We start from the raw sequence: 14,384 nt of genomic DNA on the forward strand, positions 1-14,384 counted from the left end.
CGCGTGGGAGACTGGGAAGAGGCTCCTGGCTTTGGATTGGCTCAGCTCCAACCGTTACAGCTGATTGGGGAGTGAACCATTGGATGGAAGATCTTCCTTTCCTCCTCTCCTCTCTGTATATCCACCTTTCCAATAAAAAATAAATATTTTTTTAAAAGAAATAACTATTTTAGGTACATTGAGATTTTGAAATCTTTGCCTAGTTCGTAATGTGTATTTCCCATGAACTTTTAATTTTTAAAGATTTATTTATTTTTATTGGAAAGGCGGATATACAGAGAGGAGGACAGACAGAGAGGAAGATCTTCTGTCCGATGATTCACTCCCCAAGTGACCACAACGCCCAGTGCTGCACCGATCCGAAGCCAGGATCCTGAAGCTTCTTCCAGGTCTCCCACGCGAGTGCAGGGTCCCAAGGCTTTGGGCCCTTCCTCGACTGCTTTCCTAGGCCACAAGCAGGGAGCTGCAACGAAAGCAGGGCTGCCGGTATTTGAACCAGCGCCCATTTGGGATCCTGGCACGTTCAAGGCGAGGACTTTAGCCACTAGGCTACTGTGCCAGGCCCTCCCATGTACTGTTTGAAGAGCTCTCCTGTGCCTGTGATTCAAAAATCATTATGCCAAAATAAACTTAACTTTTAATTCATTTTCCATAATATCTGGATTGACCTTACTATATGTAATTTTTTAAGTCTTGCTCTACAAAGAACTTTTTGGTAAACCTAAATGTATCATTGTTTTTACTGATTGAAACAACGCAGTTCTTTTTCTTGTCTGATGGATGCTGTTCTCTTGATTTCTCTATTTCTAGGGATGTCTCAGTGCTGCTTGCCTTCATTAGTTTGCTGCTTGTGCTTCCCAGTGCGTGGATTGTGTCTTCCTGGCTGGTTTGGGGAGTGATTCTATTTGTTTATCTGATTATACGAGCCTTGAGCTTATGGAGGACAGCCAAATTACAAATGACCCTAAAAAAGTACACTTTTCATTTGGAAGATATGGCCATAAACAGCCGCGCATTTACTAATCTTGTAAGGAAATCTTTACGTCTCATTCAAGAAACCGAAGTCATCTCTAGAGGATTTACACTGTGAGTTCATTTTTTATTAGATTTTTATGTGATTGTGTTTGCTCCTTAGTTCAGGGTGACCTGTTATACTTCCATATTGTATTTACAAGGAGGATGATTCTCTTTATCTGTTTTGGAAAGCCAAAATATGTTGACAAGATTCTCCCCTGTTCTACCATGTAACATGTAAGACAATACATGGAGAACACGCAGCATTGAACCTAGTGTGCTGTAGTTACTCAGTAAGTGCTTGCTCCTCAAATGCCCTCCACCTTCACTTTAAATGGCAGCTGTATCTGACATGCATTCCTTTTGAAAAAGAAGTCTCAACATGTACTCTTAAATATTCTTTAGGTAAATTTTAGGAAATATTACCCCACTGAAACTCTTAGTATATCATGCAAATAGTGCTGTTTTACAGTCCTTTGGGAATTAAGTGTTCACCGGTACAGCTGTGAGTATACTACAGGCTTCAGGATATTCTGAATCCAATTTTTCTACTTTTGAAAAGAAGTTATATTTATTGAGCATTAGCTGTGTTCCATATCGTATACTGGACACTTTTGCAAAGACACACAGTGTAAGATCCGTTTCATATGATCTTCTAAAGCCTATGTTCAGTGCATTAGGCTGCCTGCTTACAGCTATGAAAGATGGTTTTACTGAATGGGTTAGAAACTTATGTAACCTTTGCAATCTATTGATGGAAGAAAGTAAGTATGTGGAGCAAAATAATCATTGCTTTTAATGAGCTTTATCTAGAAAATCACAAAATTGGGAATAACAAAACCCACGCTAGTCATCATGCCCTTCACTCTGTTGTACTCTAGAGTTGTATTTAGATAATCTGGACATAAAATGAGCTTCTGCAAAATTATAGCACAGAAAAGTGAAAGAATCTCCAGCAGTTATCTTATTGTTTACCCTTTTGGGTTCGACACAACAGTTCTGAGTGTTTGAACAACCCTAAGTTGTAAGAGGGATTCACTTCACTCTAAAGGGTGAACAACCCTTTGTCTAGTGATTTTGTTGTTCACTAGATTGAATACACCTTTCCCCAAGGAGAGGAAACTTCATCCCATTTTGAAATAACTTGTTAAAAACAACTGTTCAAGTTAGGAATAACTGCTTTTCATTCTTTACTTGCACAGCATTTTACAATGATGAGTAAGTTGAGTGGCTATACTCTATGTCCAACTGATGCTTACAATCTTGTGCCTTTTATCATTTCCCTCTTTTACTCATATGTGTGGAATTGGCATGAAAAGGCAAAGTGAGTCAGACGTAAGTTGCCTCCAGTTTAGGACTTCCTGCCCATTCAGATGCCAGACAGGCAGAAGTATTACAAGAGATTGTGTTGTGTCTCTATTTAAGTGGACAATGGATTTTTAAATTGATGAGGAATAATAAATTTAAAACCAATTCTTAGAATTTTTTATTTCTAACTTTACTGAAGTGGAGCATAAGCGTCATGCCACATATTGCAATCATGAATGGTGTTTTGTTTCTGCTTCAATTTGTTCTCTCTGACAAATACACGAACCTTCTATACCTACATTCTCATATTTAAAAATAAATGCCAATCACTGTCCTCTGCTTTTTATGGATTTCTAGTGCTTGAATATATTCTTATTTGGCTTATCATTTTTAAAAGTCTGAGTTAAAATTTGGTGTGTTTTTTTTTCACACTTTGTGGCTAAAGTGCAGGAAATTTATAAATGCAGGTGTTTGTTTTGTTATTGGTAGAGGATATTGATTAGGTGAAAAACGATTATCCAATTAACTGTGTACTATTTAATCGTGTGTACTCTCAGCTATAAATCAATACATTATATGTCACTGTTTCAGATAGATTCTGTTCACTAAGGAAAGTGTCAAGATATGTGCTTCCTCTTAAACAGTTTTGAGAGTAACCCTTACTTTGCCTTTCTACTTGCATTCCCCTGTTGGCCACTGGTCCTGTTACCTTTCTGCATCCCCTACTTCATTTTGAGTAGGTAAGTGCCAGTGGCAGCAGGTGGGTAAGTGATTTTATCCTATTTTTATGAATGTACAGAATATACTTTTATACAGTATTTGATTGTTCTGTACAAGTCACCAAATATATAATTAATGAGACTATCTTAATGTGTATAAAGAATTTGAAGGTTTTTATAGTTAAACACTTAAAACATCTTTTATATGTAGGTTTTGAAAAGTGAATGTGAAATAATTCCAATATAGTATATTTTAACAAGTGGTCTAGCTGTGTAAAAAAGAAACACATTTTTACATATTATGCTTTTCTCATCCCCGAACTAAAACTTATTGTCTCTCCACATCAGAGGAAGCCTTAAATCTTTGAGATTTTTATTCATTTGTCCTTTTTACTGGTGGCTATCAAGGAAATAAGTAGCTGTTTGAGTTGAATATTTGTAACTACTTACTAATGAAAGATGTGAGAAGGCCAATTTTTTTCTAAGTTTAGTAGGATTGTGATGTAGGAAACGAATGCTTTAGGACACCTGTACAGTTGTATCACATTTTACTTTTCAAGTTTGCTTGACAGGGTCAGTGCTGCTTGCCCATTTAATAAAGCTGGACAGCATCGCAGCCAGCATCTTCTCGGTCTTCGGAGAGCTGTCTACAGAACTGTCAGAGCCAACTTCCAAGCAGCAAGGCTAGCTACCCTATATATGCTGAAAAAATATCCTTTTCTGTCTATCTGTGAGAGTAAGCAATATATCCAGTCATACACAGATACTATAGCTGCATCCTGTGTTAAGTATAAACTAAGACTGCCTATTTAGAAACTAATTTCCATCAGCACTTCTATTTTAAAACTGAAACTGCATTCCAGGAGGAGTGACAATAATAGACGGGAAGAAATTCCTCTGCTCTTGTGTGACTCATTTTTAGCAAGGAAAAAATTTGAGGTGCCTCCCTTCACCCGTCCAGAGAATAAAGCCTAGATTTCCTCGGTCTGATTTCAAAAATTACTGAGTGTGAGGCATTTGTATCAAGGCATGGTAATGACCTAGCAACAGGAGATCACCACCAGACCCTAGGGGCAGACTGAATTAAGTTCTAATTTGGGCTTTATTAGTTACTGAATCTGGAAATCAGATCTGTTCTTTTTCATTTTGGGACCCATGTTGTGGAATAGTTTGTTAAGCCTTTACCTACCAGGCTGATATCCCATATAGGCACTAGTTTGTGTCCTGGCTGTTTTGATTACAATCCAGCTCCCTACTATTGTGCTTGGAACGGCAACAGATGATGACCCTAGTGATTGGGTCCCTGTACCCACAGACGAGACCTGGAAGAAGCTTCTGCTTCTAGGCTTTTGCTTGGCCCAGTCCCAGCCATTGCAACCAGTTGAGATGTGAAGCAGCTAATGAAATATCTCTCACTCTTCTCTCTACTTATGACTCTGACTTTCAAATAAATGAAATAAATCTTTTGAAAAAATATAAAATTGTTGTTTTAGTAAAGATTTGTAAGTAAAATTATGAATAAATGGATAATTACAGCATAATTTCTGCATACTAGATATTATATAACTGACAATTATAGTGCATAAAGTTAACAAAATATTTTACTTTCTATCATTATATCCTACACAGATATTCCTAGCTATGTTGTCTTGTCTCTACATTAGGAGAAAGCAAAAAAACGAAAGTTAAGTGACTTACTCAGCATTCACTTGAGTGAATCTCTCCTTTCTGTTTGTATGTGTTTCCTATGTCATATTGCCCCTTTGAAAATGGAAATAAATCATTATAAATCATTTAAATCAAGTTCTTGACCTTGTACAGCTTCCACATTAGCTAGATGCCTGCCTGCTTTATGACAGGTGCTAGTAAGACAGAATAAATACGTGTACTACATGTTTAAAGAAGTATGTTCAAAGAGTAAGCCATGGTTCATCTTATAACTTAAATGTTCAGAGTACACTACAGGACAACATTCTTAACGTATGGATCCAGACAAGACTTTGAGGGAGGTAATACCTGAATTAACCCAGCAAGAATGAGTTCATCATAAAAATATAAAGTCTACATTCCAAGACAGTAGCATATGAACATTAAGTAACCATTCAGTAAATATTCATTAGCATAAACATAAACATAAATATTCACAAACATAAACTCAATGCTGAGCAATATGCTAGTCATTGGATATTTCATGACAAATATGATAAACACAATCCCTGCCTCATAGAGCTTAGAAAGAGAGGTAAAAGAATGAGGGGAAATGCCTGACAAAACTCACGGACTGTAAGAGTTCCTTGTGCTAGTCACCTCTCTAAATATTGGGAGCCTGGCAGTAAGATAACCAACATCCTTATTCCGATGGGCTTTAAGTCATTAGAGGTGAACAGATAAGATGTCCAGGTATAATTGCTGTATAATATGAACACAAATATAATCATAGGTGTGGGAGAAGAGTATGCAACTAGACCAGCAACTTGGAAAATGTAAGAGGAAATAGTTCATTCCTTATCAAAATATAGACTGGCCTAAGAAGTCATTTTAAAAACAATGACCACCTCCTGGAAGAGATTGGACAAATACTTTTTTTTAAAAAAAGATTTATTTATTTTTGTTACAAGGTCAGATATACAGAGAGGAAGAGAGACAGAGAGGAAAATCTTCCGTCCGATGATTCACTCCCCAAGTGACCGCAACGGCCGGTGCTGTGCTGATCCAAAGCCGGGAACCAGGAACCTCTTCCAGGTCTCCCACAAGGGTGCAGGGTCCCAAAGCTTTGGGCCGTCCTCGACTGCTTTCCCAGGCCACAAGCAGGGAGCTGGATGGGAAGTGGAGCTGCCGGGATTAGAACCGGCCTCCCATATGGGATCCCAGCGCGTTCAAGGCGAGGACTTTAGCCGCTAGGCCACGCCGCCGGGCCTGGCAAATACTTTTAAAATACTCATTTGGCAGCCCACATTGTGCAGCAAGTTAAGCTGCTGCCAACTTGTGATGCCACATTTGACTAAGATTAAATTTTGACTGCTCCACTTGTGGTGCGGACCCTGCTCAGGACCAGGACTGGGTAAACTAAAACCAGGAACCAGGAACTCCATCCGGGTCTCCCATTCAGGTGGCAGAGGCATTAAGTACTTGGGGCGATCTGCTGCTGCTTTCCCAGGTGCAAGATCTTCTCTGTCTCTCCTCCTCTCTGTTTATCTGCCTTTCCAATAAAAATAAATAAATCTTTAAAAAAGTCAAGACAGAAAAGACTCCTTCATGTCATTATATTCATAAACATATTATAGTGCTGAGCTTGTACTGTGTTATAGCAAGCTAATCCTCTGTGGGACCAGCATCACATATGGCATTAGTTCAAGTTGCTATTAGTTCAACAGCTGCTCCACATTCAATCTAGCTCCCTGCTTATGACCTGAGAAAACTGCAAAGGATGGCCCATGTCCTTAGACCCCTGCACCTACGTGAGAAACCCAGAAGAGGGGCTCGGCAGCGTGGCCTAGTGGCTAAGGTCCTCACCTTAATCCCATATGGCCACTGGTTCTAATCCCGGCAGCTCCACTTCCTCTCTGTCTCTCCTCCTCTCAGTATATCTGACTTTGTAATGAAAATAAAATAAATCTTTAAAAAAAAAAAAGAAAAAGAAAGAAACCCAGAAGAGGCTCATTGGATACCAGCTCTGGCCATTGTGGCCATTTAGGGAGTGAGTCAGTGAATAGGGAATCTCTCTGTAACTCCTAAGTAAAATAAATATTTAAAAAACACTATAGTCTCAGTATCAAAATATGATGTGTTAAAAAGACAAAAACTACAATAGCATCATAATGGAGATACAAAATATTGAACTAGGATGTAAATTTAATCTGCAGTTATTACAGGATTATGCTAGAAATGCAAAGATGGTTCAATATTAAAAATTATATGGGTATAATTTTAAATTTATAGCTGTTAGTGTATGCTCATAAGGACGAGGAAACAGCTGTAATTTATATGGCCAGGACAAACTTAGTACTATTGTAGACTTTGTGTTACAGAAGCTGTTCAGCTAATGATGTTCTGGGTACACTGAGGAAAAGGGTATCAGAAATAATTAAAGTAGCACTTTAATGCCTTTGAAAAGTTGCATGTTTCGTTATCTAGACATAAAAAGTTTTATTTACAAGTATCTTATAAAATATCTGAGATGTTATGTTTCTGCTTATATTTAAGGGTCAGGCTTTTAGCTTAGCAATTGAGGTGCTCTTGTGCCCATAAGGGAATAGTTGGGTTTGCTTCCCAGCTCTGGCTCCTGACTCTAGCTAGTTAGCTTCCTACTAATGCAGACCCTGGTGACAATAAAAATAAGTAGGTTTGTGCCAACCACCCGGAAGACAGTGTTGAATTCTCAGCTCCTGGCTGCAGATCCAGCCATTGTAGGCATTTGTAGAATGAACTAATGGTGGAAGGCTTCTCCATCTTAACTCTTTTTTATTTTTTTTTAAGATTTATTTACTTTTTATTGCAAAGGCAGATATACAGAGAGAAAGATCTTCCAGGTGCTGGTTCACTTCCCCAAAGGCCCCAACAGCTGGAGCTGAGCCAATCCGAAGCCAAGAGCTGGGAGCTCCCTTGGAGTCTCCCACACGGGTGCAGAGTCCCAAGGTTTTGAGTCACCTACTGCTTTTCCAGACTACAAGCCAGGGAGCTGAATGGGAAGTGGAGTAGCTTGGATGCAAACCAGCACTCATATGGGATCCCTGCAGTTAGAGGTAGATTAGCCAACTGGGCCATCACACCAAGCCCAATTACACCTTCTCTGCCTGTCAAATAAATAAACTTGAAGATACTTATGTATTAGGTGTTAAGAATAATTTATGTTTTAAAAACTGGCCTAAATCATAAGCAAAAATGTACAGGAAAGGTCAGTAAACAGTTTTGAGCAATGTTACTGTACCTTTTAAACTTTAATGGAAAGGCTTTGTTGATTGCCTTAACCTAATTTAACCTACCCCCTGAACTCTGAGAGCGACAATGTCACCAACTACATCTGTGTGGTGCCTTTTAAGGAGCTGGGCCTTGGACTTAGTGAAGAGCAGATTTCTGAAGAGGAAGCACATGAGCTTACAGATGGTTTCAGCTTGCCTGCATTGAAGGTAATCCATTGGGGAAAGAGCTAAGGAAGGAGCTGGACATAGTTACTATCCTTATAAATGTTTCAGCGACTTCTGCAACACTGTTTCTAAAAACAGATAGGCATAATGATTGATTGAATCTTTATTTTTGATGTCAAAACAGTTCTTATAAAAATGTCTTTGAGTTTGGGGGTAATTTCATGTAATGATAAACCAATATGACTTTTTTTTACTCATTTATTTCAATAAATATAGATAAACCGTTTTAGATCTGCATCTCCTCTTGGAAAATTGTTTAAAAGCTTGAGTAGGATTTTTTTTTTCATGTATTAAAAGGCATGTAAAAGAATACATTTAACTACATAAAAATTGAACATCTGGGGACTGACACCATGGTGTGGTAAATTAAGCACCACTTGCAACATTGGTAGTCCATGTGAGAGTGCTGGCTCAAAGCCTGGGTGCTCTGCTTCCTATCCAGCTCCCAGCTACTGTGCCCGAGAAAGCAGCAGATGAGGACCCCAGGATAGTGTTTTTCTTATAGCTCGTTAATCAAAGATTCTATCTGGTTGGTTTCTGTCTTGCCCATTTGCCTCCTTTTAGAATACATTTTATCAGCATGAAGGGTTTTTTGTTTGTTTTTTGGTTTTTGGTCATAGTTCTATTGTCAGTACCTATAAAAGTGCTGACATACAGTAGATGTTCAGGAAATATTTTCTGGGACCAGTGTTGTGGCATGGCAGGCATCCCATATGGTCTCTTGTTCAAAACCCGGGCACTCCGTGTCTAACCCAGCTCTCTGCTAATGCGCTTGGACTCTTACACCCACCTGGGAGACCCACATGAAGTTCCTGTCTGCTGATGCTGACCTGGCCCATCCCCAGCTATTGTATTCATTTGGGGAGTGAGCTAGCAGTAGAAGGTCTCTTTCTGTCTCTCCCTTACTTTCTTTCTGTCTCTATAATTCTGAATTTCAAATAAATAAATCTTAGGAAATAAGTTAGATATACAGAGAGGATGAGAGACAGAGAGGAAAATCTTCTGTCTGATGATTAACTTCCCAAGTGATCACAGTGATTGGAACTGGGATGATCCGAAGGCAGGAGCCAGGAACTTCCTCCAGGTCTCCCACACTGGTGCAGGGTCTCAATACCTTGGGCTGTCCTCAACTGCTTTCCCAAGCCACAAGCAGGGAGCTAGATGGGAAGAAGGACCACCAGGATTAGAACCAGCACCCATACGGGATCCCATTGCATTCAAGGCAAGGACTTTAGCTGCTACGCTATTGCACCGGGCCCAAGAATAAAAAATTGTAATTATAAGAACACTTTTAAGTTTGTATCCAAGAAATCCTCAATTAAAAGCCTCTAGGAATTTAGAAATTTGACCTTGCTTTCTTTAAAATACATGTAGCCTTAAATGAAATAATTATTTATATAATTCTAAAATTTCTTTGATGACACCATCTAAAAAATGTCCATTATAGTTATGAGTAAGCAGAATCCATTCAATCTGAAGTGATTCCATCCTCTCTTGGCTGTCTGCCTGCCCATATTCATATTGGATTGCTAATGTTTGTTTTGGAGCTGTCTGTAGTCGGAGAACTCCTCTGCCGCATGGATTCAGGGTTTGTCCTGAGAAAATGGTCCATGGTTTCTCATCCTGACATTGCTTGTATGATGATCATTCTTGGGCTGATTTTTGTGATGGATTCTTTGTTAACTACCAGGCCAAGATGACAATGTAATTTTGAACCCCAAACTGTGAATCCTTTAGTAACTATCTCTTTGGACTTACTGTGTACTCCACTGTCTTCATTTCTTTCGTGTGAACATTTTAATTTATGAAGGATAACTACTTTCTGTTTATCTCATTCCATCAATACCTCTCTGGAGTAGAACTGTTCTGTTATGTGTTAGTGTTGTTTCGGCTCCGAAGTTCCCACTGTGCCCTGACTGTGGAATTTGATACAAAATTTTTAAATAATGTAGAGTTAGTACAAGCTCAGCTATACTCATTATTTAGGATAAAGTCAGAAATGTAAGCCAGAAGTTCAAGATAAATACATCAATATTTTGTTTTGAACGCTGAACAATAATTTTTCTTAATCTAATGTTTCCGTTAGGTTTTGTTCCAACTCTGGGTGGCGCAGAGTTCGGAGTTCTTCAGGCGGCTAGCCCTGTTACTTTCTACGGCCAGTTCCCCTCTGGGCCCTTTTCATGCTCCAGCACTGTTGCCTCATCGTATTTTATCTGATGTGACGCAAGGTCTACCTCACGCTCACTCTGCCTGTTTGGAAGAGCTCAAGCGCAGCTATGAGTTCTATCGGTACTTTGAAACTCAGCACCAGGCAGCTCCACAGCGCTTACCCAGACCTCAACAGAAGTCAAGAGAACTGAATAACGTTCACACAGCAGTGCGCAGCTTGCAGCTCCATCTGAAAGCGTTACTGAATGAGTAAGTTGAGAAGCCATATAAGGAAATGTCCTCATCCTTAGCAAGCATTATTTTTGTGCCATTGTGGTTACTGGCTTGTGTCCTAGCTGGAAATAGGAACGAATTGAGACATGTAGCATCAAGAGTGGTTTATAGCTACAAATGTAGTAGAGAAACAGTGATTTGTAAGTACTGTGATTTGGAGGAGTCAGAGTTTTTCCTTATCTGTGTTTTCCTTATCAGAGTTTTTCGTTATCTGTGAGAGCTGAAATAGAGAAGGTTGTCAGGCATGAGCTTGTTTTAGCTCTTTAGGTTGGACTGTTCACCTGCAGCCTGCAGTGTGAGAGAAATCCCTGCCAGCGCCAGCACAGTGCATGAAGCATTGTGCTGTATTGTTGCAGAGTACTATCTTCGTGTTTTATAAGTAAATTATAACAGATTTTAGAAATTTTCCTGTGACACAGAATATGTTTTAAGGCCCCAGTTTAACAGTAAAATGTAAGATGAAAAGTGCTTTTCATGGATCTTCTGCTTTACGTGGTTTTCTTAATACTCTGCTTTAATTCCTAGACTGTAATGACCCATTCATGTACATTTTTACCAGTTGAAAACATTACTTTCATGTATTTTTATGTGGAAATTTTGAAGTTTAAAACTTGAGCAATCATTTTTAGTGAAATTTTTCTCTGATAGCTAAATATTCATAATGTAGAGAAAGATCATAGTGCTGTTATCAGAGCCTTCATAAGAATTTGTGAGGAATGGCCAGTGTTGTGGCCTAACAGATTAAGCCACTGACAATCACACTGGCATCCCATATGAGCACTGGTTTGTGTCCCAGATGTTCCACTTGTGATGCACCTCCCTGCTACTGAACTTGGGAAAAGTAGCAGAACATGCCAACTGCTTGGATCCTGCCACCTACACAGAAAATCTGGTTGGGCTCCTAGCTTGCACTTGGCCCAGCCCTGGTTTTTGCAGTTATTTGGGGGATGAACCAACAGATGGAAGATCTCCCTTTCTCCTTCCCTTTCTGTGTGGCTTTGCCTTTCAAATAAATGATAGATAAATAAGAAGAAATTAATGCACTCCTAGGATTATAGTTGATATACTTGACCCTGAAGCCAGGAAGGATTGAAAGAGAGAAGGTACCAATTAGTTTCGTTTAAAAAAAAAAAAAAAGGAAGAAAACAGTTCAAAGGATTTGCCATATAAGTAAAATGTGAAAAGCTTGTGTAATGGCAATGAGGAAAGGTAACAATTTCCAGGGTCAATACACAGAATCAGAAAGTTTCAACCCACCAGTTTAATACCTTGGATGGGTTAGGACAAAGGCAGGTCAAGGCCTAGTGTTTAAGCCTTGTGTTGGGATGTCTGCATTCCATATCAGAGTATCCGGGTTCAAGTCCCAGCTCCACTCCAGAGTGCAGTATCTTGGGAGGATGGTGATGGCTCGATTACTTGTATCCCTACATGAAACCTGGATCAAAGTCTTGGCTGTCAGCTTAACCTTGTCAAATCCTAGCGACTTTGTTTTTTTGTTTTTGTTTATTTTATGATTTTTATGATATAGTTCCGTAGGCTCTGGGATTTCCCTTCCCTCTTCCCCAAACCTTCACCTATATCATTACAGTAGTGTAGTCCTTCGTGGTCAGTCATAAGACCATCATTCTGCTCTTTAAGTGCAGCCTAACATAATGGGTCTGGACAATGTATCTAACAATTTCATTAGGAGTCCATCTTTGATTTGGAAGTAGAGATGTGTACCGTACTGTATCTTCACATCTGGACGTGATAGTCTCTGTTACACAGTTCCTATGTATCTCCTTAAATGAAAAGCCATAAAACAAAATTAACAACAAGAAGAAAAAATAGAAGATTAACAAGAACATACAGTTAAATTGCATGCTACTGAATGACCAACGTATCACTGAAGAAACGAAAAAGAAAATCAAAAAGCTTATTGAGGCGAACAGTGCTACTGTAAGACCTATGAGTCAGTGAGGAAATGAATAAGAAAAAAAGACTTTTCTGAATAAAATGAAACTAAAAACATATCACACCTTCTGAAATATAGCAAAAACAATATTCAAAGGGCTATTGATCTTGTATTTTGCATGAAGGTTGCCTTATAACAGAACATTTTGGGATTGACTTATTTCACCGAGCATAATGGTCTCAAGTTGGGAACATTTGGTTGCAAATGGTAAAATTTCATTCTTTTTAATGGCTGAGTAGTAGTCCATGGAGAGGATGTACCACAGTTTGTTTAATCACTGTTTTGACAGGCATCTGTGCTGCTGTGTATAAAAGACTACAGATCCATTTTTCATATGCAGGTCTCATTTCCATTGGATATATTCCCTGAAGTGGGATAGCTGGGTCATATGGCAGATCAATTTTCCATTCTTAGCACTCTCCGTACTGACTTCCATGGTGATTGTACTAGCCTACACTCTCCCACCAGCAGTTAAGGAGGGTATCTTTCTCCTTACATCCATGCCAGCAAGTGTTGTTTGTACAGTTCTGAATGCAGGCCAATCTCACTGGAGTTAGATGGAGTTAGGTTTTCATTTGTATTCCCTGACTACTAGGGAGCTTGAGCATTTTTTCAGATCTCTATTAGCCATTTGAATTTGTTCTGTTGAAACATGTTCATTTCCTTTGCCTAGTTTTTTACACAGTTGTTTTGCTCTTGTTGAGTTTCTGAATCTCTTTACAAATCTTAGATATTAGTCCTATATCTGTTGCATAGTGTGCAAAGATTTTCTCCCATTCCATTGGTTGCTTCTCCATTTTGTTGGTCATCATCTTTGCTGAAATAAGCTTTTCAGCGTGTGAATCCTAGTATTGTAGGAGTGAAAAACAGTGGATGGGAGCTCTCAGTAGCTCTGTATCTCTGCCTCTCAGATAAAATTTTGAAAAGCTTTGGGCGTAGAGAAAGTGAGGAAACTTTTAGATAGGGATATTCAGGTGATATGTATCTGCTATTCTAAAAAAAGAACAATGAGGGGACAAGGACAAAAGCTACTACTGGCTAATCCTCCATCTTGCAGCACTGACATTCCGTATGGATGCCGGTTCATGTCCCAGCTGCTCCACTTCCCATCCAGCTCCCTGCTTGTGGCCTGGGAAAGCAGTTGAGGACAGCCCAAAGCCTTGGGACCCTGCACCAGTTTGGGAGACCTGGAGGAAGCTGCTGGCCCCTGGCTTTGGATTGACTCAGATCTGGTGATTGTGGCCGTTTTGGAGTGAACCAGCAGATGGACGATCTTTCTCTCTGTCTCTCTTCTCTATAAACCTGCCTTTCCAAATAAATAAATAAATATTGGAAGAAAGAAAGAGAGAGAGAAAGAAAGGGAGAACAGATGAGTTTTGCCCTGACTCTAAGTCCTGTCCCCCACAGGAAACATGGAAGATGAGGTCCTCTCCACTGAAGTGGATAGCAAAGGTTGGATCATCAGAAGAAGAAAGTAGGACTTCTGTGAAAAGGTATTAGGCAAAGGCAGGGTCTCTGAACAATTCGTTTTTGCTAATAGAATCAGATATACAAGTGTCTTCAAAGTTTGTGGTAATGCATATTATGAAAAAACTATTTGGATTTCAAAATCTTTTTGCACCCAAATAAATTAATGTTACAATTGCATTTTTTCATGAGTTTTGAAAGCTCCCATGTAAATAAGGCATATTAGGATGCATTAATGTAAGGGAAGATGTCTTGAAGAAGGATAAGTACTGTACATGTACATAAACATGCAGAGGAGGAGCCACCATCTGTGACCCCGACATCCCGTATTGGGGT

The 14,384-nt window shown here is 39.2% G+C and overlaps 1 protein-coding gene across 2 annotated transcripts in view; it reads left to right on the forward strand.

Moving 5' to 3' along the window:
- VEZT (vezatin, adherens junctions transmembrane protein) overlaps window positions 1–14,384 on the forward strand; it is a 52,068-nt gene that overhangs the window by 22,515 nt on the left and 15,169 nt on the right. For both annotated transcript variants that reach the window (XM_058673281.1, XM_036492405.2), the window contains 4 exons: window positions 811–1,086; window positions 3,614–3,751; window positions 8,020–8,167; window positions 10,272–10,603. In XM_058673281.1, coding sequence (XP_058529264.1) covers window positions 811–1,086; window positions 3,614–3,751; window positions 8,020–8,167; window positions 10,272–10,603 — 894 coding nt within the window. The remainder of the gene's footprint in view (window positions 1–810; window positions 1,087–3,613; window positions 3,752–8,019; window positions 8,168–10,271; window positions 10,604–14,384) is intronic.

The sequence above is a fragment of the Ochotona princeps genome, chromosome 15 (assembly GCF_030435755.1).
Source record: "Ochotona princeps isolate mOchPri1 chromosome 15, mOchPri1.hap1, whole genome shotgun sequence".
NCBI lineage: Eukaryota > Metazoa > Chordata > Mammalia > Lagomorpha > Ochotonidae > Ochotona > Ochotona princeps.